We start from the raw sequence: 24,500 nt of genomic DNA on the forward strand, positions 1-24,500 counted from the left end.
CTTTAAAAATATTTTTTAATCCTGCTATAGTAGCTGTTGGCAAAAGTCAGAAAGATATGAGATGAGATGATTCGAAATGTTGAATCACTACAAAGCAGTTGCCTGGAAAACAATACAAGAACGTAAAGAATTTGAAAGGTTAGCTTTGGTTTTGCTTTGTGTCGTAGAAACAAAAAGAAAACCGCCAAGTCAAGAAACCAATAATAGCATCTCAACCATTTAATTATATCCTCCTAGATGAAAAAAATTACTTGTGGAGCTTCATCTTTTATAATACAATGATCATTTTGTATTGAAAACTTTATTTATAATAAAAATAGCATTCACAGACTTGCTTGTCTAGCTACATACATTGTGTTCTGTCCCAGGTTAGGAAGCCTGTACTGGCAAAGTCCACAATCAGCTTGAATCAAATCAAAGTCATTTATCAACTCCCAAATGTTAAATAAAGCAATGGCATGGACAGCATTGAATCAACCTATGCATAGTATTTAAACAAAGATTGGCCCACAAACCTCTTTTTATCAAGACATAGAAGAACGCCATGGATCAGGTACAAGATATGATGATTGAAGGGTGTATACAAGTGCTTTATCATGGTGGTCCACAATGCTGTAGCCTAATCCTAGTCTAAAAAAATGGGGGGGAAATAGATATAACAAAAAAAAACTAAATTTTTTATTTTGATTTTGGAAAAGAAAATACACCTTTACATACCTGATTTAGTTTACATCAAAATATATCCCCGATAATTTTTTTCTCCATTCTCAGAAATATAAACACTTATCACATTCCTTGCATGATTTTTTTTTATCATCATAAAGTATCTTTTATACATGGAAAAAGGCATTTTGTTATTTTAACAAGCTTGAATAATTACAATTTCAACTCTGTACACACAATGATTGGCCATTTTTTTGTACAGTACCATAGCAACAACAGTGATAGACTCGCAATGCTTATTCATGTCAGTATGAAAATATGTATTTTTTTTTACACCAATGCACTGTAAAAGCAGCAGATTCAGAGCGATGGCAGACATTTCGGCTCAGCTAGGCAGTAACGCAATATTATCTTGGACCAAGAATACACAGCAGACGTGACAACAGCTGCTGTAGAAAACTTACAGTGAAAAAGTAAAAAAAAATTGATACTTGATTTTAGGTCATGCATTGGGACCTATACAACTCAACATTCCCACCGGAACACAGTCGTTCCCCATTGTTCATAAAAATGCAAAAATGTAAAAACAAAACATAGTTGGGTATTTAAGGATAGGAGCCAAAGGAATATCTTAGCACAATAAACGATTGGCTACTATAAGACCCTATGATCATGTAGAAGTATGCTATGATTTTGTTTAAGCACTCAGTGTTCTCAATAACTATGGCAAGTAGGTTTTGGCAGGTATAATTCATAAGTTTCAACCCCACCACCACACGTCCACCTAACAACCAAAACCATATGAGTATCCTTGTGCGAAGTGTGCTTGTATATGTCCTTCATTACAATAGTAGTCACCGGTATCTTTTCATAGTTACCTCCCTGTTTTACGATCGAGTCTTCTGCATTTCAATAGCTCCCACCACCAGCCAATGGAATTATGATCCATAGTTCAGTTAATCATAATTAAGTCAATGAAATCATTAATTGCATGTAAGTAATTAACAGTCAAAAAATGTGTTAATGAAGCCTAGGCAAAAAAAAAAAAAAAAAATAATAATAATACACAAGAAAAAACTTGCGACTTGCCTTCCAGTGCCATGAACATGTTCGACAGAAGAAATGTCTGGAAATTAAAGTCCATAAATGAACATTGTCAATAATATAGCTTCTCGAAGAACATGTTATTTCTCTTAGGGGTTTACATTTGGCAAATAAATAAAAAAAAGATACATCAAAAATACTTTCTTTAATATACATCAGGCACAACACTCTGTAGTAAGGTTTCTTCTGCATAAAACATTTCATGAAACTCTGGGATCATTAGGTGTTGTGTGTTTTAGTAAGACACTATTAAGAATTTCTTGTTCTTAAAGCCTCCTCAAATAATGGAATGTGACATCAGATGTATCAGATACTGAGATCTGTGCTACATTCCTTATAGGGTTTCCTCCGCTGTGCTGACGAATGTTTAGAACTTCTCATGGTGTCATATTTCACACTGTTATCATCCCGATCTCTGTTGCCAGATTTTGGATCTCGACTTCTTCTGTCTGGGGATCTCTCCCTTCTCCTCTCAGGTGTGCGGTCTCTTCTTCTTTCAGGAGATCTCTCTCTTCTTCTGTCAGACGATTTTGCTCTTCTCCTTTCAGGAGAAATTTCTCTCTTTCGGTCAGGTGATCTTCTTGGGTCCATAAACCGATCTAGTGACTTTCTTCTTCGGTTAGGTGACCCATCCCTCTTTCGCACAGGTGATCTTTCTCTTGTTCTTCGAGGAGAATCATCTCTCCTTCGTTCATACCTCTCTCTCTCTTTCTTTTCCATAGTATTTTCAGTGCTCCTCATCGCTTCAGTTCTCTTCTCGGGAGACATTTTTTTCTGTCCATTCACCACCATTTTTTCCCCTTGCCTTGGATGCCGTGCCTCAGGGGACCTGTCCCTGCGGCTAATTTGTACAGAATAATTTTTAGAGGACCCATTCCAAGTGTGATGGTCATTGTGTTGTCTGTTGTAGTCCCTGTTGCTTTTAGGGTCTTTGACATAAGTCCGCTTTTCCTCATGCTGTAATGATTTGTGAGTATTAGGTGGGTAACTGAACTCCAATGGCATGGGATGTCTTTCAGATGGTAGTGTGTTCATTTTCGAAAGATTTTGTGAGCTGGCTGTGGGGCTGTCACTGCTGGGTTCTGGAGAGGAAAAATAAAATTAGTTTTGTTTGTAGATATGCAAATGAAAGATCTCCTCACCTAGGTTAGTGTCTACAATGCACATTAGTTATGGTGCACGTGGTCAGTACACGTATAACTGAAGCCTGTTAATCTAATATATTTTTGCAAGGATTTTTATTTAGTGCATAAATTAGTTATGTAAAGTTTGTTTCAACCTACCGTTGGATTTTTTCTTAAATGTTATTTCTTTCTTACAAGCTAATAATATGACCAAAAATCCCCCAAAATAATGCATTTGCCTTAAATATAAAACATTCGGAAGAATAACCTTACTGGAGTAGATGATCCTGGTGTGACATGAAGCATATGATAGCTTTTGGTAACTAGAGTCTACACTATTGACAATTTTTGGTAAACTGCTATACTTAGGCTCTTAAAAGTTGGGCCTGTACAAATGTCCAACCATCAATGGTGTAGACTAACGTTTTGCAAGACCGGCTCTTAAGAACCCCCGACATATCAGGTTATCAGGATTTTAGTAGTATTGCACAAGTGATTTAGTTCTTATCAGTGCATAGGGAATCATTATTGATGTTTACTCTATGGGACATTTTCAAACCATGACCTGTTGGAGGTGCTTAAAAATTGTTGTTGAAAAAACACTGGTGTAGACCCTTTCATATCTTGTTGGAAATCCTATGAGGTAAGCCGCCACCCACCCTTTCCAATAGTGTTCAGTAGTAGATAGTAGATATTGTGGTATGGAAGTGATCGAATCTGATACACAGCTTGACCAACACATGACTGTAATGTTTTTATGTTTTTTGGGATACTAGCTGAGTGTCTATTTCATAATGGAACTATATGATGTTTTAGAAAAAACACATACAAACCTGACACCACAAAACCAGCATTGTTAATGTGTTGCTGATTGACGAGCACAAGAGGACTTTTTTTTTTGTTTGTTTGTTTTTTTGTTTTTGTAAAAAAACGTATCACTTAAGCTTGCAAGCATAATTCTGCAATGTGGTTGCAATGGAATAACAAGGCTTGCATGTTTAACATCCAGTAGTGTACTTATAGATACAGTTCAGGGAAATGCAAGGTGTTTATGAGTTGCTGTACACTTAGATTATTTAGCAAAGCACAAGCAATGGGTAATAATTAGGCCACAGCACAGAAACACCTAATAGTGATTTAGCTACAAACCGTAGTTTGATTTTGGCCCATAAGGTAGATGCAAGGCTCGCCGAGCTTTTCATTTCTCATACATGCAGCGATATTAGGAGGTATCATCGCTGAAGAAGGTATAGCCCCCGCACCAAGAGAAGAAGTGAAAAACAGAGAGAAAGAAAGAGAAAAAGCAGAAGATTTAGAAACCCTACATATTGAAAGAGGAAAGGAGAAAAAAATTATTCAATCTTCATATTTCAGGATGGTTTATTTTGAATTCCGACCAGGTTGGCTAGATGACATCCAAATAAGGCTGTGAAATCTGCAGTTTCTATAGTGACATTAGGCATCTAGGAAGTGAATTTTTGCTTTTTAACAGACAAGACTAGAATAACTATTTTTTTTATCCAAAAACGGGAAACAGACAAGAAAAAAAAAAACATTTACATTCAACAAAAAAAAATATATATAGATATATATATATATATATTATATATACAAGTCCACAGCAGACCACAACAGTAAAATTAAATTACAAAAACTCATTACAAAATGATACAGCCTCACTGTGAAGCATGTTCCATTTAAGAGGTAATATGCTGGAACTTCACATTTGTAATAAATAGGGACCAAGGAACAAGTGACCCCGTGACCTTTTACACCTGTACTTTTTAGCAGCACAACTTTCAAAGTCTCTGACTTTTCTTTTAAAACAGGAAAAATAATAATAAAAAAATAAAATAAACACAGTTTTTTCACTTAATTGGCTTCCTATCTGTTTTGTCAGTGCAACAGCCATGTCGTATAGAGGCAAAAAACCTCACAACAGGACAAGTCATACAACGGGTAATTTACAATACAGTGCATCTCAATGGGAAACCAATAAGTAATCAATAGTAAAAATATATACAGAAAACAGATGCCAACAGCATTGCAATCTTATACAGTTCATTCTGAGGCTATTTTTTGCTTTTCCCCTCGTATAGTTATAACTGGCTAAAGGTGATATGTTGTGTCTGTTAGATGCTGTGGACCTTGTTCACTTTCCATCATTATTTCTGCTCTTGCTTTTTTCATGATTTTATATAAAAAAAAAATAATAATAATAATACATTGCAGCACAGTTGCTAAGAAACATTTAATCTCATCAGAATTTTTCAAAAATCTTTATATTTGGCAACCATTCATTAAAGGGGAAGCATCGCTTTCCTAACTAACACTTTTATGACACCTAAAGCTAGAGTTACACAAACCAATATGAAAGTAAGGCTATCTGTGGACATAAAAGAAGTTGGCCAAGTTCACTACATTTTTGTTTTTACCTTGTACCCAGCCTTATGTAAAAAAAAAAAACCTAAGTGATACCAACCTACCCCAGTATCCTGAAGCACTCATTCTGAGCAGGCAGTTCCTGCTAAGATGAAGAAGGAATGAGTTAGAAGAGCAGGCAATGTAAGGCAATGGAATAGAAGCTGCAGGTGGTTGGGAAAAGTGAGTATCAATTTTTTTTATATGCACCCAGCTATATATATATAAAGAAAAAAAAAATTGTGAACTCATATAACCCCTTTATTGTTGGAGCCCAACAATCTGATGCACCTGGGGAAAAGGGACTGCTGACTGTCAAAGACGTTGGGGAAAGTGAGGATCAGAAAAGAGTCTCCGTCTCTAAGGCCTTAGGTTTATGGCAAGAGCAAGGCCAAAAGCTTTAAGCAAAAGGAGAAATACTGTAACACACATTTACAAAGTGTGTAAAATGTTTCAGCATGATGAAAGATCTTGCTATGAAAACAAGCTTTCCTGTATGGAAGAACAGAATACTGGGGTTTAAGGGATTTAGTGATGGGCTTGATTTTGCTTGTCTATGGTGCCCCAAAAGGTAAAATGTTCAACTGTATAACTTTTGTTGGACACATTATATGTTTAACATCATTTTTTTATTCAGTCCATATATGTTTATGAAGCTAAAGGTGGAGTAAATGGGCCAAACCGTTAGCTGCATAGTAAGCTGCCAATGCAATACTTCAGGCTCCAGTCTTAACCAAGATTGTATTAAAGGGATTATTTTATTTAAGACCTAAATATAAAAAATTATATAAACTTGCCTGCTGCCTCCATTGTTATAGAGCTCCCAGTCTCAATGCACAGCACTTCTGGGCTTGAGGTTGTCATATGCGGTTGTTCAGACAATCAATGGCCTCTGTGGTGTCCAGCCTCAGCATCTGATTGTCTGAACAGGTAACAGCATTTATTGATCCCAGAGAGCTCTATGAGAATGTTGGTGGCAGGAGAACAGGTGAGGTGAGTAAATGTTATTTTCTATTCAACACCTGCCTAGGCATAGTTCCAAAAATAACCAGAATACTCCTTTAAAGCGGTTACCGATGGCCCCTTTCCCAAAAGAAAGATAATTTCCGTATGCACTTCTGCTGTAAAGGGACCACTTACTATTTCTATTTCACAAAGATTGACATGGTGCCCTTTAAAGTCATTGGTCATCTGAGTGATACATGGATGTGTCAGATTCTCTAGAACTTTGCTCCGGCTAATAGAAGAGACCCAAGGAAAGGGTTTATATAAAACTTATTATAGTTGCCCATACACATCAAATAATTATGACTGAAAATTATTTCCTCCCATACTCTTACTGACATGCTGGGCTAAACAAGCATGATATGTCAAAAAAGGGCTGATAAGCTGCCAGACCCCTTTATCTACACTCATCCCCAGGAAGAACTGATGAGCAGAAAACATCTGACATCACTGATCCCCTCTGGTCCCATAAGAACAAACAGCTGATGAGGTCTTCCTATTGCCATATACATTAAATTGTTGGCAGATTTTGCACCATCGATTAAGTTTGAACATTTTAGATTGGACAGATAGAGAAGAAAATGCTGCACCCATGATCACCATTCTACCTCACATACTGTACTTTCAGTTTCGAAAACCTCAAAAAACATTTAAAGAGAAAATGACATATAAGGTTACAGAAGACGTTCAGAATTAGAAAATAGGTCTGAAAAAATACCAGAAAAAACACCCCTCTCGTTCGTGGACTAAGTCAAGTGTTGCAGCTTAGACCATTTTACTTACATAGGCAAAGCTACAACACTATGGACACCGTTTCTGAAAAAAGTAACTTTTTGTTTTTATGATTACTATTCCTTTAAACTGTACATTTACAATAAACTGTATTACTATTTACTAAATATACTGTGATTTTTTGTTGTTGTTTCCTGCCAATTGCAGTCAGAAGATAAATTTGATGCTTCCCCTTTAAATATATATATATATATATATATATACATATATATATATATATACGATATATATATATATATATATATATATATATATATATATGTACATATGATATATTGTTAGTCACATGTCTATGCTGCTAAAATTTCCACCTGCAATGCAGCCTGTATTGGCATTCATGCTGTACGGCTTTTTTCACTCAAAGTGAAGATGGCATCTATCTAGGATCTATGCAGAGAAGAATCTACTAGATCCCAGCCTCACTTAATAAAATCTATCCATCAGCAATTGTAACAAGCAGATCATGACGGTTTGTAACAGGTCCTATGGGCTTATGGTGGCATAAATTAAAATTGAAATGAATTCATATCAGCTTTCATAGAAACCTCAAAGACCTTTGGTTGGGAAAAGCCTATATATAAATATATATATGGCCCTATCAGCAATTCTCTTAAATAGGAATATTTTACAATATAAGTTTTTTTAATACAGTCTTCACTAGAACATCCTCTCACGTAAAATAGAATTACGTTCTGAATATCCAGTTCCCTGATAGCATATAGTTTTCTTTTAAATAAAATTTCCTTTTTTTTTTTCATTTAAGCTTTTGACAAATAAAATCTGTATGTTATCTGGTTAAACACTGCTTGAAAAAGCAGAAAATTGACAATTCACAAACTTTATGCAACAGCGCAGGCAAATTAAGAAGGAGTCAACGTGTGAAATTTTCCAGTAAGATTTACAATTTTTTTTTTCTGGTTTTGTGTGGATTTTTGTTTGTTTTTGAAATGATGGGTTCCTTATTGGTTAAAAAAGGATGAAAACAGTTTGGCACAGTTCAACACAGTTGAGTTTTAACAAATAGACAAGGTTTGTTTTAAGTTTCTCCTTCACCAAAGATGCTACGTTGATTTTTTTTTTTAATTTTTCCTCCTACTGAGCCCCAAGTCCACAGAAGCAAGAAGAGGTTGAGGAGAGCGGAAAAAAATCAGTACAAGCGAAGCAATTAACCATATTTCGCAAAAGTTGGTAAGACACTGGTGATTAAAAGAAAAAAAGAAAAAAGGTATTTCCTGCTCCAGATTCTTGACAGAGAGAGAGATCATTCAGGGAGTGATGGTAGGGAGCAAAGGAATGTTTTCAGAGTTTGACCCACCATATTCTGGCACTGAACCGTCCCCGCGTTTCAGACTCAGACGCACTCGCCGGCCGCCATTTTTAATAAGTTCAATTGCCCGAGCATGCTTCATGTTCTTTGTGCTCTCCCCATTGATTTCCAGAATTTCGTCACCAACCTAGAAGTGAAGACAATTTTATTTTAGAAAATGTATACAAGGCAAAAATTTTCAGCTCATCTGGGCTTTGCTATGCATGGCAATCCTCTCACAGATAGGTGGGTCAGCACATAGCAACAAAAAAAAACAAAAGCTTTGGCAACATGGTAGCTTTATGCAGGACATACGAAAAAAAAATATCAGTAAAAAGCAGAGTAGAACAAGGTTGTTCGTGAGTGGATTCCATAAGTGCTCTGAATCTCGGAACACGGTATGCAAATATGCGGAGCAATGCATGGAGAGTATTGTTACTGTTGACTCAAAAACACATTGGATACATGGGTTCATAAATTGAAACACAAAATTTGTTATATACTGTATTTTTTGGTTAGCATGTTCTTTGACATATACAGGTCGCACTAAATGTGCACAAAAAAAAGAATATAGGAACATGTCTGACAATTGTCAGTGGTCTTTTATCTAAGAGCATGTTCTAAGTATTTATTTTCTGCCCTACGATTTTCAGGCATTGAACGTGTTAATAAAAGCAGTAGGGGTGGTGACCGAATCCGTAACAGAGAACCTATGTGGATCCATCTTTTGGACTGCAGTTAACCCGGGGGGCCAAATAACAGAATGGATTTCCTCTTACATTACTAATTGTCTGGTGGTGGATATAAACTGTGCTTTCAGTTGGATCTGGCCAGGCTTTGAGGATGAACTCTGAAGGTATGAAACCACTCAGTTTACACTAGGTGCGTTTCTCCAAGCAATTTTGCAATTGTCCAGTAGGAAGCTACCTTATCCCTGAAGTTTATAACATTTTTGGGGGGTATTCAGAGAATTTAGCGACACTTTTTTTTGCTTTAGCTGTGCACACTATTAGTGCCGGTTATTCAGATATTTAGCAACCGATTTTGCACTCTGTTAGACAATTTTTCTAAAAGTGTCTTGGTTAGGGCGTGGTCAGTAAATAGTGATAGTAAATGATGTGCTATTTGTGCAATTTTCCCCAAATTTTCAAAAGACCAAATACACTTCTGAAAATGAGGGGAAGTTAACACTCTTTAAGGTGCAAATTAAAGAGCCCTAAATGCACAAGTCTTTGAATATTCCCAACTTTGTTTTAAATTTTTTTCTACTACTGGAAAGAAAGTAAAAAAAAAAAAAATTATAGATGTCATTACCTCTTAACCACTAACAGCTTCCAGTCAGCTTACCATTTCAAGTGATAAACAACGACTGATGTGAAAATAGACTTGTCTTTAACAGATTTTACTTACTTTTGAAATATATAATTTATTATTAAATAAATTTGAAAAAAAATTAAAAAGCCCTGCAGTAATACACATGACTATTCTAACTCTATTCATGCAAAACCTTATACTATTCGCTGTCATTATCATCCTTTTTAGCTTATTTTCTTACTTCTCTGGTCTCTTCACTTTCCGTGGGCAGGCACCAGTATTAACATGGAAGCAGCTGTATTTTCCCAGCATCACAATCTGGCTCTTAGTAACTACAGTTACAAGTGCTCAGTTCAAATGTCTCCCTCCACTGACCTATATAGAAAGTAGTCCCTCCCACTCAGCTCCAGACATGTCACTAATACATAGTGCTATGGGATCAAATGTATTTATTATTTGTTCTTCATATACTTCCTATATGCACTTCCATAAGTCTGTATATGTAAAAAGAGAAAACAAGACTACTACAGCAATGCATTTTCCCTCTTCTATGTATTTCTATGGATGTCTATGTACTCCTAATCCTCTCTCTTAACATACTGTACCGGCGTATGGAAGTGCATAGAGAAAATATATTATGTACACATTTCTTTACAGGTACCAATCTACTTGGTGAAAAGGCCAGGAAAGTAACACTTGTGTTTATCCAGTAGAAATCAGTTTACAAACGAATCAATGTTTAAAGCAGCTCCCCTTGGGGTTTGGGGGTCCAGCCACTTTAACATATGTATAAATCAATTGGCAACCATGATATAAATGGTCATCTTAACTTCTCCAGATCAAAAGCCATTAAAATAGTGGAGAGAAAGAGAGGGACTCCTGATCTCCGTGTGGCTCAATATGTGAGAAACTGTAAATAAAATGTAACAGTAAGATGAGGAAGAACAGTGAAACCATTCCTAACAACTAAATCCTTTAAAATAGGATTCTCATGCTACCAGACTGTTAAACTTGAAAGGTTATGATGAAGTGCAACCAACCAATGCCTATCCCAAGGTTGTCTAGGAGCCCTATTTGTTTCAACAATTCTTTGTTTAAATGGAACATTTGAACATAAAATAGGTGTAAATGGATACATACCCTCATCTTCCCACACCTTTCAGCTGGTCCATCCTCTGCAAGGCGCAGAACATAAAGGTCCATATTATACTCCCGACCTCCTCGTAGACTGAAACCAAATCCTTTAGCACCTCTATCAAGTTCTACTGTGTAAAAGTCTTGTTCTGACTGCAAACAATAAAAAAGGAAATAAATGGTCACTATGTTAAGTTATACAGTCTTAACTATGTTCCAAGTAACTTAGATGGAGAAAACTAACTGAACAGAAATGAAAATCATGTGCACAGAAACACAGCCCACCCCCTTTAAAGTCAATGGGGGAGATTTATCAAAGGATTTCTTGTCTAAATTTGTCTAAATATGTGCGACTTTTCTGCGATTTTGCTCTAGAGGATTTTTAGAACATGATGCATGCTAGTCTATTTTAGACTGAAATGCATTGAAAAATGCATTGGTGCTGAATTTATCAAAAGTGACTTTTTAGCGACAAGTCGCATCGTCTGAAAGTACGCTGAAATGTCAGACCATGTTGGAGAAGGTTTAAATATAGACTAAAGCATAGATGAGGGGTCGGCAACCCTCGGCTACGGAGCCGTATGCGGCTCTTTTAGTCCTTTGCCGCGGCTCCTCGAGTCTGTCCCGGTTCCGGTTCCCGGCCACCCTCATTCCGGGACAATGCAGTGTCCCGGAATGATCTGAGCCCGTGAGCCGCCGTCGGTTTACTTACCTGCCCTGGTGCCATCAGAGCAGAGTCTCTTCTTCCGGGGCCACGTGGATCCTCACTGTCATGTGACAATGTAATGTCACATGACAGTGACATCGCCGGCCTGCGCCTCAGTCGAGGAGCGCCGCCAGGAGAGGAAGATGCCATGCGAGGAGCTGGTGAGTATGCAAAATACATTACTCTCTTGACAGCGTGGCGTTAACCCCAGGCCTGGGCCCCAAAAAAGCCCACCCCAGGCCTGGGCCCCAAAAAAGCCCACCCCAGGCCTGGGCCCAAAAAAAGCCCACCCCAGGCCTGGGTCCAAAAAAAGCCCACCCCAAAAGTATATTTTACATTGTTAAGTGAAAGTCCTTTTTTTCTTCAGATTGACAGCTGACTGCACGATCCTGTATAAATAGCATTAAGGTAAGAAACAATATATGCAGGGTTATATTTGTTTTAAATGTCGCAATGGTTTTGCGGCTCCCAGTTTTGTTTTTTTTCCCTTTGGAAATGGGTCCAAGTGGCTCTTTTTGTCATAAAGGTTGCAGACCCCTGGCATGGATCATGAAGTCTGTGCACAGAATTTATCAAGAGCCGTGCGCCATTTGATAAATTAGGCGCACAATAGACCAGCCAAACACTCTGAAGTTTGGTCTATATATGCGGGACATAGACAACTTTGATAAATATCCCCCAATGTGTCTTAAAGAAATGTTTTATTGTTTAAATCAAGTTTTTATGTTAACCCTGTTTTTTTTTTTCTTTTTTAAAGAATATTTGGTGATTGTTTTTTTTTTTTTTCTAATTTTCTGTTCTACTTTTTATATTTTTAAACAATCAGGAAATGTTGCAGCTTTCATTCTGGCCACTAGGCCTGAAACTTTCTGTTCTGTACAGATCTTTTCTCAGTAATGCTTTTCTTCTCATCTTAGACAGGATTACAGTAAAAGGTGACACCAGTAGATAGACAATTCACAATAGCTCAAGCTCAGCAACCCCCTCCCTATAGAATGAATCTTGAAAAGGTCACAGAAAGTGTCCAGTAACATTTCCAATTCATGTGAATGAGACAGCTCCTGTCTATTGTGGTCTATAGTCCATGGGTCCTGCAATAAAGAATATCACTAAATGCTTTTAAAACAGCTCAGGCAAGATGGCTGCCCCCATAAGTATGTCCAAAAATGAAATAAAAAAAATAACTATCAGAAAGTAAAAAATTAGAAATTAGTATCTGGATCTAATCAGAAAAAATAATCTAGGTGATACAATTCCTTTAAAACAAGGAAAGCTATCGTCCTGTGTTGATATGGGGTAGGAACACAAAAACCAGGAACCAGTTAGTAAAATTATGTACATTTAACATGTTGTAGACAGCAGATGATAACATATGAAGGTTTTTAAGTTGGTTAAGCAAAATAAATAAAATAGGCACAATTTTCCGTATTTTACTGTGGACAGATTCAGACGACTTTATAGTATCATGTCATTAATTACAAGGAATTCTGTGCAGATTAATTTTATATTTTTAAAGGCAGTCAGAACTTCATGTTCTGGATCCAGAGCTCGCAATTCCCTGCTTACCCTGAACACAACCATAGAGTTAAATAATAAAGCTCTAGTGGTGGCTACAGGAAATCAGAGCTAAATTATATAACTCTATGACTGCATGAAGGAAAGGAATAACAGTAGTTAAAGGGAATGTGTTATCAGAAAATGACCTATTGTTTAAATAAAGTTTTTACTTATTTTTTAAGCATTTTAAAACGTTTTTTCAATTTCCATTTTATTGTCTACTGTATATTATAAAATAATACAAAAATCTTGCATTTTCCATTTGTCTGGCCACGAAGTCTAATAATAAGCCTAAGTCTAATAAATACTTCCTGTTCAACAGTTTTCATATTATCATCACACATAGGATAACAATGAAATATGACACTATTATCTGGAGAACAGAGGATCCTTTATTCATTATTATCCTTTATTCATCAGTGTTTGGTATTAATTAGAAAAATAAATACATTTAGTTAATAAATATTAGTTAATAAATACCCTATATAAGCCAAACTCCCTCTTATCATCGCCCAATAGCAGTAGAGTGGTCTGCCTATATGGTAGGCTCCTAAGGACTATTTATAATGTAAGCCAGACCCCCTCTCATCATGGCACCCATAACAATGGAGTGATCTGCCTTTATAATGGGATCCCAATGACTATTTATAAAGTAAACATATGGTGTTTAATAAATATTTTACTGTATTTTCCGGCATATAAGACGACTGGGCATATAAGACGACCCCCAACTTTTACAGTTAAAATATGAAGTTTTGGGATATACTCACCGTATAAGACTACCCCTCTACTGCGATACGGTACCTTACCATTGTTCCCCCACACTAGGTTGTCAGCATAGTTCCCCCACATTAGGTTGTAGTTCCCCCACATTAGGTTGGCAGTATAGTTCCCCCACATTAGGTTGGCAGTACAGTATAGTTCCCTCACATTAGGTTGTAGTTCCCCCACATTAGGTTGGCAGTATTGTTCCCCCACATAAGGTTGGCTGTACTGTATAGTTCCCCCACATTAGGTTGTAGTTCCCCCACATTAGGTTGGCAGTATAGTTTCCCCCACATTAGGTTGTAGTTCCCCCACAGTAGGTTGTAGTTCCCCCACATTAGGTTGGCAGTATAGTTCCCCCACAGACATACAGCCTTCAGCCATATACAGTGTATGGCTGGAGGCTGAATGTCTGTGTACTCCCCCATTTCAGTGCTCTGACCACCGCTCCCCTGGTCCGGGGTCATGATCTACTGCTGTGGCCTAGAGGCCGGAGGAGCGGTGGTCGGAGCAACGAAGATGACATGCTGGTAACTTACGATGCCTGCGTGTCCTCGCTGCTCCGCTCTGCTGTTGCTATGGGCAAACACACAGGACGTCAGTGATGTCCCTGCATGCGCTACCTCCTGGCGGTCCCTGTGTTTTTTAAGTTAACATGGGGCCTGCTGAAAGGTAACCGGGACATCCTTGCATCCCTAAAAGATCTTTCTGGACACAGGGATGTCCCGAATGTGACGGGGGATGTTAATCTCTACCGGGATGCCCGGGGTATGGATAATCCATACCCGAGTGTCCCGGCCAACTGCAGCACCCCGCGTATAAGACAAAACCCGGTGTATAAGACGACCCCTGACTTTTGAGAGCATTTTACGGGGTTAAAAAGTCATCTTATACGCCGGAAAATACGGGTAGTTTGATTTCAATGTGGCCTACACTAACCCCTTTAAAGTATCAGATACATTATTAAATACATGCAGTATTAAAACAACCTTAATATTTTCTTGGGGTAACTAAAATGTCTGCATGATACAAAAATGCTTTCCCTTTACATAGCACTATTGTTTCATATCACCAGTAAGAATATTTCCAGCCACGATACAAGTATAATATCTGTCATCTTCTGTTTTGTTCGATGCTCGTTGAAGTGAGTTACGACCCCTTATCTGCTAGCTTGAAAGGCTGCTTGGATTAAGTGAGCATTGCATCAACACAATATCTGTCTCCCAAAACTGATAAATGTGCTATAAAAAATTCCATAACCATACCGTTTTCGGAAAAATATACTCTATGCCCAATGTATTGCAAGTTACTGAAACACATTTCCAATTATTTTGTTTGTTGCTAAAGGGTAAGGCTTATCAGGACACTGCAAAACATACTGCGAGCATACAGAAGAATTCAAAAGGTCTCTCAACATTCCTGCAGCTCATCTTATACAATTACAGAGGGACTCATATTATTTCTACTTCTTTCTATAAATTCACAAAATACCTGAACGCTACTACACTTTTTAATGTAAATTGATTCTGACGGCTGGTTGGGCCCTTTTGTATTGATGAAAATGTACCACCACATAGTGGTAGTATGTGGTATTGCATGTAACAAAAATAACAATAGTTTTCCTAATTCTTTAACAATATGATCACCAGTTAAAATTGTATTAAAACCCCCACAAAAAAATGCTACCATACTTACCCGTATAGCCCAACCCACACACACCCCTGGTTTTATTTACATGTCCATATAACTAAATACTCTCATCACCACTGCTGCCAAACAATGGCCTTAACTGCCTTGTATAACACTTTGGCTAGTGGACATAGGGGCACATCATCATTGCAGGTTGCATTAGTTTGCACCACCAATAGCACTACTGTTGTCAATGAGCTGTTTCTGGTACTGTAGTTCAGTTCCATGAAAGTGAATAGAGCTAACCTGCAAAACCAAACACAGCCCGTTGAGAATATTGGCACTGTTATTTTGTTTTTTTTTTAAAGGTCATACAATCCCTTTAAAGGGTATCTCCAGTCACGCTTCAGGCAGCAGAGTATCTGTTTAAATATTGGTGGCACCTTTGTAGCTCGGGATACAGATTTGGTTAAGGGACTCGGGCCAAATCCGTATCCTGATCGCTGTAATCTCAGGCAAGTCAAAGGCTACAAAGGTGCTGCAAAAGTTTTAAGACAAAGTGTTCTTGTTAAATATCTATATCAATCAATGACCCCAATGCTGTAACATTTCAGTGCTAAATATTGAACTACTATCTAATATGCAACCACTGAATTAATGTATTATTGGAGATGGCACACCAACCCTAAAACAGTAATGCAAACAAAAGACATTTAGGGCCTATATCAAATACAAGGGAGGAATGGGTATGCACCTCCCCAGCCTTGAATGGTTACTAAAAAAAAAGAACACAATCTTAAATTGTAAGAATTCCTTTACACAAAATACAATCTAACATAAAACTGATGCTAAAACTACTATAGCTATATTCTTACCTGTGTAGCGGATGGAGTTTTAAATTCAAACTGTGGCTCTTGCTTTGGTTTTGCATTGTTCCTAGATTTAAAGAAAGAATAAATAAACAAACAATGTAACCAAACAACAAATAAGCACAACAACATGTACGGAGAACATCCCTTCGATGGCATCTTACTTTGTCTCCTGGGCTATTGTCTGAGGTGTGTGCGTGGTCGTAATTGTGGCAATCTTTTCGGCGTTGGTCAATAATGAAGCGTTAGAAGATTCTGCAAGAATTAAAGATTTTCTTCAGTCAACATAAAGCAGGCAGGGACTTTCCACTGATCTATTTAATAACATTCAGTAACTGCAGTAATTACGCTGTTTACTTTGCATAATGTGCCTATTAGTTATCTGTAAAAGTGGAAATCTCACTAAACAAATGATTCTTTTGCTGTAATGAAAGCAGCCGTGGAAAAGGAGAACACCTGTCTTGTTACGGGAGTTGTCTGCGTTTAATCTAATGTTGTAACAAATTCATTACCCATGTTGAAGTGTACTTGTAAGCTATGCAGGGAGCTCCTGTCCTCTCACTTAATATTTTGTGTATTTTGGTGTATTAACTGGTCTTATTGGGATAACCCTGTCCATATTTCTGGATCTAGTGCTCTCTTTCTTAGAGTAACTGCCCTTTGGAAGACTCAGCCCAACACCCATTCATTTCAATGGGCATTGTGTAACACCACAGTTGTCGCTGCAAAATGTGTGGGCCCTCGACAAAATATGTGGGCCCTCTTGTTTTGGTAAAAATATCTGGCATTGCAGAAATTATATAGGGGAAATGTACAATATTTGGCATACCAGAATTTATAGTTAGTAAGTTTGCACAAGATGTATCAGCACTAAGATTTGGGATTTTTCAGTGTCTTAGCACCGCTTTGTAAATTTCTTAAAAATAAAAAAAACAGGGAGTATGGCCTCTGGCAGACCCAATGATTATAATTTACGCCTGAAACTGAAATCTGTAGACTTTAGTTCAATGATACACGGATAGCCAAAGATGCATAATATAAATTAAAAGGACTGTCCTAGTTTGTCATCTGCTGCCTGTTTGCGGTGGCCTGAGGTGGTCATAAAAACAGGAAACAGCCTAAGTAGGAAGTTACACAATTTGCATAACTCCTATAGACTTTAGTGGGAACTATGCAAACAATGTAGACCAGTGGGCTACTCTGTCTATGTAACTTGAGGAGTTATGTAAACAGCATAGCCTGCAGAGTTACACCATTTGCAAATCTTTTATTTAAACCAATGGGAGTTATGCAAATTGCATAAATTCAGCTTTTTCCGGTTTTACAAACCCCTCTTTGCACCGCAAACAGGCAGGAAATGGGTGTAAAAAAGCAAGATGACAAGCTGGGACTACCACTTTAAGAGTTGGGCACCTCTTTTTATATCTGTTGCATCATACTTAAGTGTTCTTTTATGTAAGAGCAGCTTGTAAAATGCCAGTCTACATAACCCCTCTACCCCCATCCACCTCCGCCCCTTACAATGGGTTCAGGATTCGTTGTAGTTTATAAAATACTGGTAGCAACCACTTGACAGTACATAGTACATTTTCTCTTAAACACAAAAAAATCTTGATTCCACCGAAGCTTATTATTATATTATGCATTTCATATTTTCTGCAGACTTTTTACCACACGCATCAACAATTTAGTAGCAGAAATGTACAAAAAAGAAAGTGCATTAGACATATTTTGTAATTTGCATGATAAGCCGAGAAAAGGCCTGAAGGTATTTTATCTATTAAACAAGATCAGGGTCATTACACAGAACCATCAACTGCATCATATTTAAAGCATTACAGGAGTAAGCACTTCATAGACATAGGATATGTTCTTAACAAATACACCTTTTTCCTATAACTCTGCTGCGTTACATCATTTTAACACAGAATCATGCCGAATACCAATACAAATATGACCTGTGTCTTCAGTTTCTATATACACCTAGGAGTCTTTTTCCTTGATTTGGGGCCATAAATGCATTTATTACATAGATTTCAACTGTAAAAATATTTCTTTAAGAGGTCTTAGCAGAGACGATTCCGGAGGCAGAGATCCACTTACAGATGTCTTATATAGGAGGTTCAGAGACGTGGAGCCTTCTGCAGCGTGAGGTCCATATATCCCAAAAGGAAATACAGGAAGGAGGTGTCTTTATAAGACTATCCCTTCATGGGAATTATATTACAAAGCAGCTTTTTATAACAGAAGGGCATATGTTTTCAGAATTTAATATGTATAGAAACTCCTGTTAGGGCATTTTCAGTTCCTGTAGAGAAGTTGAAGCAGACAGAGGCTTCAAAGAGTTTCTGTCTCTCTGAAGGACCTAGCAAGCTCATGCATTAAGCAGGGTGCACTGATTTCAATGGTCACAATGTAGTGCTCAATTTCAACTGCGGTGGCACTGCAGGGTAACGATACACTGGTTGTCAGACTGTCCAGCTGTTTGTTAAAGATAACATGTCATCACTTTCATGCTGCCTTAACCACATGTCATTGAGGTGGCTTCTGCCTGCCCCGCTGGCCATGATTAATCAATCGATTTGCATACCCAAACAAGGAAAAACCAATCAATTAAAATTGATGGGATGGACCCCAGGACCCACCCTGATGACGTGTGACATAATGAAAGTGATGACATTTTCCTTTTAGAAGGGTTTTCCAGGATTTTAAAATTGATTACCTAACCACAGAATAGACCATCAATTGCTGATAAGCAGGGTGCCAACAACAAATACCCCTGCAAAACAGCCATTTAGCATCCTACACTGCACACTGCAAAAGGTTAGAATCCCTGTGCTGTTCATTGTATAGTGGCAGCACTGGTAACTGCAGGTTAGTTGCAGAAAACATTAATCTTTTTCACTATGCACTGCTGGAAACCGCAGAGCTAATCGGCAGCTGGAGGGTATGCGGGGTGTTGACTGATCGCCTATACTGTATAAAAAAAAAGTCTCAGAAAACCCATTTAAGGGTTTCAGTAGTGGGAAAACCAGTTTATTTTCAGTCTTCTAATATATTGGAATTGGACAGAGAGTCATCCTTTTTGGGTATAAGCTGCCTGTAATTTTTTTTCCTCTTTGGCTTTAAAATAACGGCACTACCCTTGTCTTTTCTATTCCACTTCCACATAGATTTTTAGAAACTACCCCAAACAAAAACCCATACTGGCACTAAAACAACAAACAAAACAGAGTGACAATCAATCCACTTCTGCATGGACATAGTCTTGTCTATGGCAGCTCCTCTATATAAAACTTCTCTTCAACAAAAACTAACAGCCATTAACCAACAGCCATGAACGTTTAAGCAATTCTCTTCCAGCTGCAGATTTCTATAGATTTTAAAATAACGAACAGGAAAAAAATATATTTGCCATATAAAGAAAAAAATAAAAATGAAAAGCTCTTGAAGTGGATTTGCAGAACCATTCTGAACATAGCGTGTTGCTAGGAAGTGGTGAAGGTTACTTAATAATTGTGCACCACAAATAATATAATTTGGCCTAGATTTCCTCCCAGCTGCAGTAAATGAACGGTAATGCAGTCCTTTCACCATCCCCTACTTCAGAATTGACACTTGTGTCTAATATTAAAAGTAATATCACAGTTAATTAACTATTAACCCTGATTATATACGCTCTAATGAACATCTCTAAGAGAACGGCCGGCAAGTCAGATGGAAGCAGTCTCCTCTCCATTCCCAGCTTCAAATATCTCCCTAGTGCTACTTTTTACATGGCCCAGTAATAACAGACACTAATGATATTAAATGTAATTCTCTCTACTAGGATCATGAAACCAGATGTCCATGTAGTGTGGAGAGGACTGCAAAACTAATTTTAAAAAGTATTTTTTATAGATGGATTAAAAAATAACTCATTAGGATTCAAACTTTTTGTATTTTGATAAGCAGTGAGGCCGTATTCACGGCATCTTACATACACTTGGCCCTGCACCCAGCCAAGCCACTGTGTAGGAGCAGGGACTGTGTTTCAAAGAATCTCTGCTCTGCAAGAACATACTTTGCATGGGCAACTGTGGGATAATCAGATGCACTTCTGAATCTTAAACAGATCTGAATCAGAACCAAAAGGAATCTTAGGAAATTTGCTCATCTCTAGCCATAGACATTTTTAGCATGTAATATTTTTTATTTATTTTTGGTGAAGGAAAGTTTTGAAGCTCTCACTGTAGCAAATAGGTTAAGTCTTTTAATAGAGATTTTGGGGTAATGCAGACTGTAGACTGTGGAGTAAGACAGGTGATACCAAAGTTTTTTTTCATGACAATCACATTCTCATATAAATAGACAATGTAAGTATGTAACTATAGAATGAAATGCATTCTAAGATCAGACTACTTTCCTCATGCACCTTCTACTGGGGTCTAATAACATGAACGGATAACACTACTGGATTTACATTTCAGGATTCTGTACGCACAAAACCCTCCAAACAGTCAGAGTAACAAAGACAAGGCCAGTATAATATCCAATGAACAATTTATACCAAGGATGGTCCAGTAGTGTGCAACTTACTATCTATTAGCACCTACAATATATAGCAAATTCACATGCATGTCAGTATTTAAAGGGGTTATCCAGGAATAAACTTTTTTAATATATATCAACTGGCTCCAGAAAGTTAAAGAGATTTGTAAATGACTTCTATTAAAAAATCGTAATCCTTTCAGTACTTTTGAGCTTCTGAAGTTAAGGTTGTTCTTTTCCGTCTAAGTTCTCTCTGATGACACGTGTCTCGGGAAACGCCCAGTTTAGAAGAGGTTTGCTATGGGAATTTGCTTCTAAACTGGGTGGTTCCCGAGACACGTGTCATCAGAGATCACTTAGACAGAAAAGAACAACCTTAACTTCAGAAGCTCATAAGTAGTGAAAGGATTAAGATTTTTTAATAGAAGTAATTTACAAATCTGTTTAACTTTCTGGAGCCAGTTGATATATATAAAAAAGTTTTTTCCTGGATAACCCCTTTAATGAAGATTACTGAACCAAATTCTATTGCAGGGACTACAAACTTTCTGTTTGGGAGAACTCAGAAACCCTTTTGTGCAGGGTCACTGAAAGAAATAAGTCTAGTTTCCCTATTAGGCCCAATATTAAAGTTACCACTGATAAGTCCACTCAAAAATTATTCTACATATTTTATTATTATTATCATTATTATCTTTCACAATCCTTTTTTTACTGCATAAAAATAAAATTAAAAATTAAAATTAAGAGCATTTAACATGCAAATATATATACATAAAAAAATATATATATATATATATCTTACCATCCCCAGGAATGATGCGTAGAGTTACAGTGTTTCCAGCTTCTTTGATTAAGTTCACAATGTCCGAATGTGACTTGTTGGTGATGGAACATCCGTTTACAGCAAGTATCCGGTCTCCCACTTTCAGCTTGCCACATCGGTCAGCTGGGCTTCCTTCGATTATCCGACCTATTTTATGAGGCATGGCCACACATGCATTTCCGGCTTTTTATGTCACAATTTTTATTAAAAGTGACAAGACATCGAAGGGGACAGAAGAGAAGGATTGAGAAAGGAAACAGAAGGTTGAGGGTTAATAATGCGTTAAGCAAACGTTATTAGATGAACTGTGCTGCTCATATGAACAAAAACATTGGCAAGACAACCAGTCAGGACAAGATGGCAAGGCTGCTGACTCTTGCATATTCGCTAAATGCAGCTAAGAGCAAATGTATGCTTGTAGGCTGCAGAAGCGGATCCACTGTCAGTATTTTTCAGCATTACTACACTAAACTGCTAAAGGCCAGTTGGTACTCGCTACAGGATATTATCTAACATATTGCTCTTTGCACCATGGGTATAAATAAATCCCTTAAAGTTTAATCTACTTTTATTTAAGGTAGACATTTTATGGTTATCTAGCATTTGTATGAGTCCCTGAGGTCTACCAGTTTCAATAAAATGTTACAAGAACCTCATGGAAAACATTTAACAGAACCAGCCTCCAGTGAAGGTCTTTTGTCTGGAAGACCAATTTGTCTAAATCTAAAATAATAGAAAGACAAAAACATTGGGGCAGCGAGCCATACACATAAGATGCAAGCAGGTCAAAATGAAAGATTTTGACTATTTCAGCTAATCATTTTTGTAAAATTATAAATGATCATATCCAAACTACTGTCCCCCCCCCCCTCCAAAGAAAAGAAAGAAAAGAAAAAAATGGCCTGCGATGCTAGACTTTTTCTTGTGTTGACTGAACTGATTTGCCTGAACTGATGGCCAATCATTCACAAATCATTTTACAGATTATTAGTAGGAACACTCCTATATATAACTGACTGGCCTCACTGTGCCCAATCCTAACCATCTTGAAGGCTACATGAATAAAGGAGAACAGTTGGTTGGTTGCATCATAAAATCATTGGCCCAAAACCATTAGGACAAAGCTGCAACAGATAAATTATTGTAAGATAATGTTCTTCTTATCTAAGGCAAACATATGAGGTGACAGCGAAATCCATTGGACATGCATTGCAGTCAATGGAGACACCACAAATGTGAGTGATTCTGGTGCAGACTAATTGAGTTGGTGCCTGCTGTGCATGGTATATCCACCCAGAACATTTTAAGCGGATTCTGCTGTCTGAATGGGCCCTAGAAGGGTACTTCAACACGGAACATTTATAGTATATCCCTGGCATACTGGTAATCCAGCTTGTTTTAAATGGGCACCATCAGAATCAAAAACTTTTTATATTTTGTACTTCTTGGCAAAACATCAACCTTTCTAATATACTTCATACAGAAATGTATCTCCTTTTTATAGAGATCATGGTTTATAAAAAAAAAAAAAAAAAAAAAAAAAAAAAGACCACTAGGGGTCCCTATACCACCCAGATCATAATCCTGTCCAGCTGCCGCAGCATCTTTGTCCCCGCTTAAGCACAAGCAGGGACAAAGTTTAGTAAGTGAGGGTGGGACTAACACTCCTCTGTGCTTACTCCTGTCCTATCAAACTGCAGCATAAAAACTGAGAGGAGCGGGTAACAGTGCAGCCTGCAGTGATCCAGCACAGCACAGAAAACTTGGGGAAGAAGTGAATGCATGGTTAGTGAGGGAGGGCTCATTGCTTGCCTCGGAAATGCCCCTTCCTGAGCATTGGATGTCAGAATGAGTGAGCAGCAGGAAAAAGGCATTTGTGAGCCAAATACAGAAGCTAGACACATGAAAAATACATGAAAAGCATCTGTATGACCTTGTAAGTAACATACATAACCATTATTTTTTATATGATATGACACATATGCTTTAAAGTTGGCAGAACAAAATATATAGGTGAGTCAGCCGGCGTTTGTGCTGTACGCTCCATGAACCATAAATGGATTATTTATTATAATAAAATTTGATAATCCAATGCAAGCATTCTATGATATGAGCTAACAAGGAGCACAGACAGTAAAAGTTCCTATAAAGCAGTGTTTCACAACCAGGGTGCCTCTATAAAAATACATGTTATATACACTGAAAGCCATATCTAGAAGAAATACAAGGACCTTATAGAATTGTTAACTTTAATACATTGTGCTTTTAACAATTGTGGAAGATTATTTCTAGGGTTTGTTAATAGGTCCCTACACCACTTCCCCCTCTCTGTATTAGTCACAGTACATCCCACTATACTGCAGGACATTTGACCCCACTATACTGCAGGACATATGAGCCCACTATACTGCAGGACATTTGACCCCACTATACTGCAGGACATATGAGCCCACTATACTGCAGGACATATGAGCCCACTATACTGCATGACATTTGATCCCACTATACTGCAGGACATATGAGCCCACTATACTGCAGGACATTTGACCCCACTATACTGCAGGACATATGAGCCCACTATACTGCAGGACATATGAGCCCACTATACTGCAGGACATATGAGCCCACTTGTACTTGCCAATGTTCTGTTCACTGTTAGATGTGAATGAAAATTATTAAATGAATGTAAAAAGCATTCCCCTTTCCCACACCTTCCACCTTGGACACGAAGCCAAAAAGCGGGTGGAAATAGTTT

General features: G+C 37.6%; 1 protein-coding gene across 7 annotated transcripts in view; it reads right to left on the bottom strand.

Annotated features, from left to right (window-relative positions):
- Window positions 1–791: 791 nt before the first annotated feature.
- Window positions 792–24,500, bottom strand: part of MAGI1 (membrane associated guanylate kinase, WW and PDZ domain containing 1) — a 550,433-nt gene continuing 526,724 nt past the window's right edge. For 6 of the 7 annotated variants that reach the window (XM_056524555.1, XM_056524556.1, XM_056524557.1 and 3 more), the window contains 6 exons: window positions 21,725–21,928; window positions 16,554–16,644; window positions 16,396–16,456; window positions 10,870–11,016; window positions 8,425–8,563; window positions 792–2,849 (listed from right to left, as the gene is read on the bottom strand). In XM_056524555.1, the coding sequence (XP_056380530.1) occupies window positions 2,074–2,849; window positions 8,425–8,563; window positions 10,870–11,016; window positions 16,396–16,456; window positions 16,554–16,644; window positions 21,725–21,928 (1,418 nt within the window). In that variant the 3' untranslated portion in view covers window positions 792–2,073. Of the gene's footprint in view, window positions 2,850–4,040; window positions 4,130–8,424; window positions 8,564–10,869; window positions 11,017–16,395; window positions 16,457–16,553; window positions 16,645–21,724; window positions 21,929–24,500 lie in introns of all 7 variants that reach the window. The other variant, XM_056524559.1, reaches the window with a different exon arrangement.

Source organism: Hyla sarda, chromosome 6 (assembly GCF_029499605.1).
Source record: "Hyla sarda isolate aHylSar1 chromosome 6, aHylSar1.hap1, whole genome shotgun sequence".
Taxonomy (NCBI): Eukaryota; Metazoa; Chordata; class Amphibia; order Anura; family Hylidae; genus Hyla; species Hyla sarda.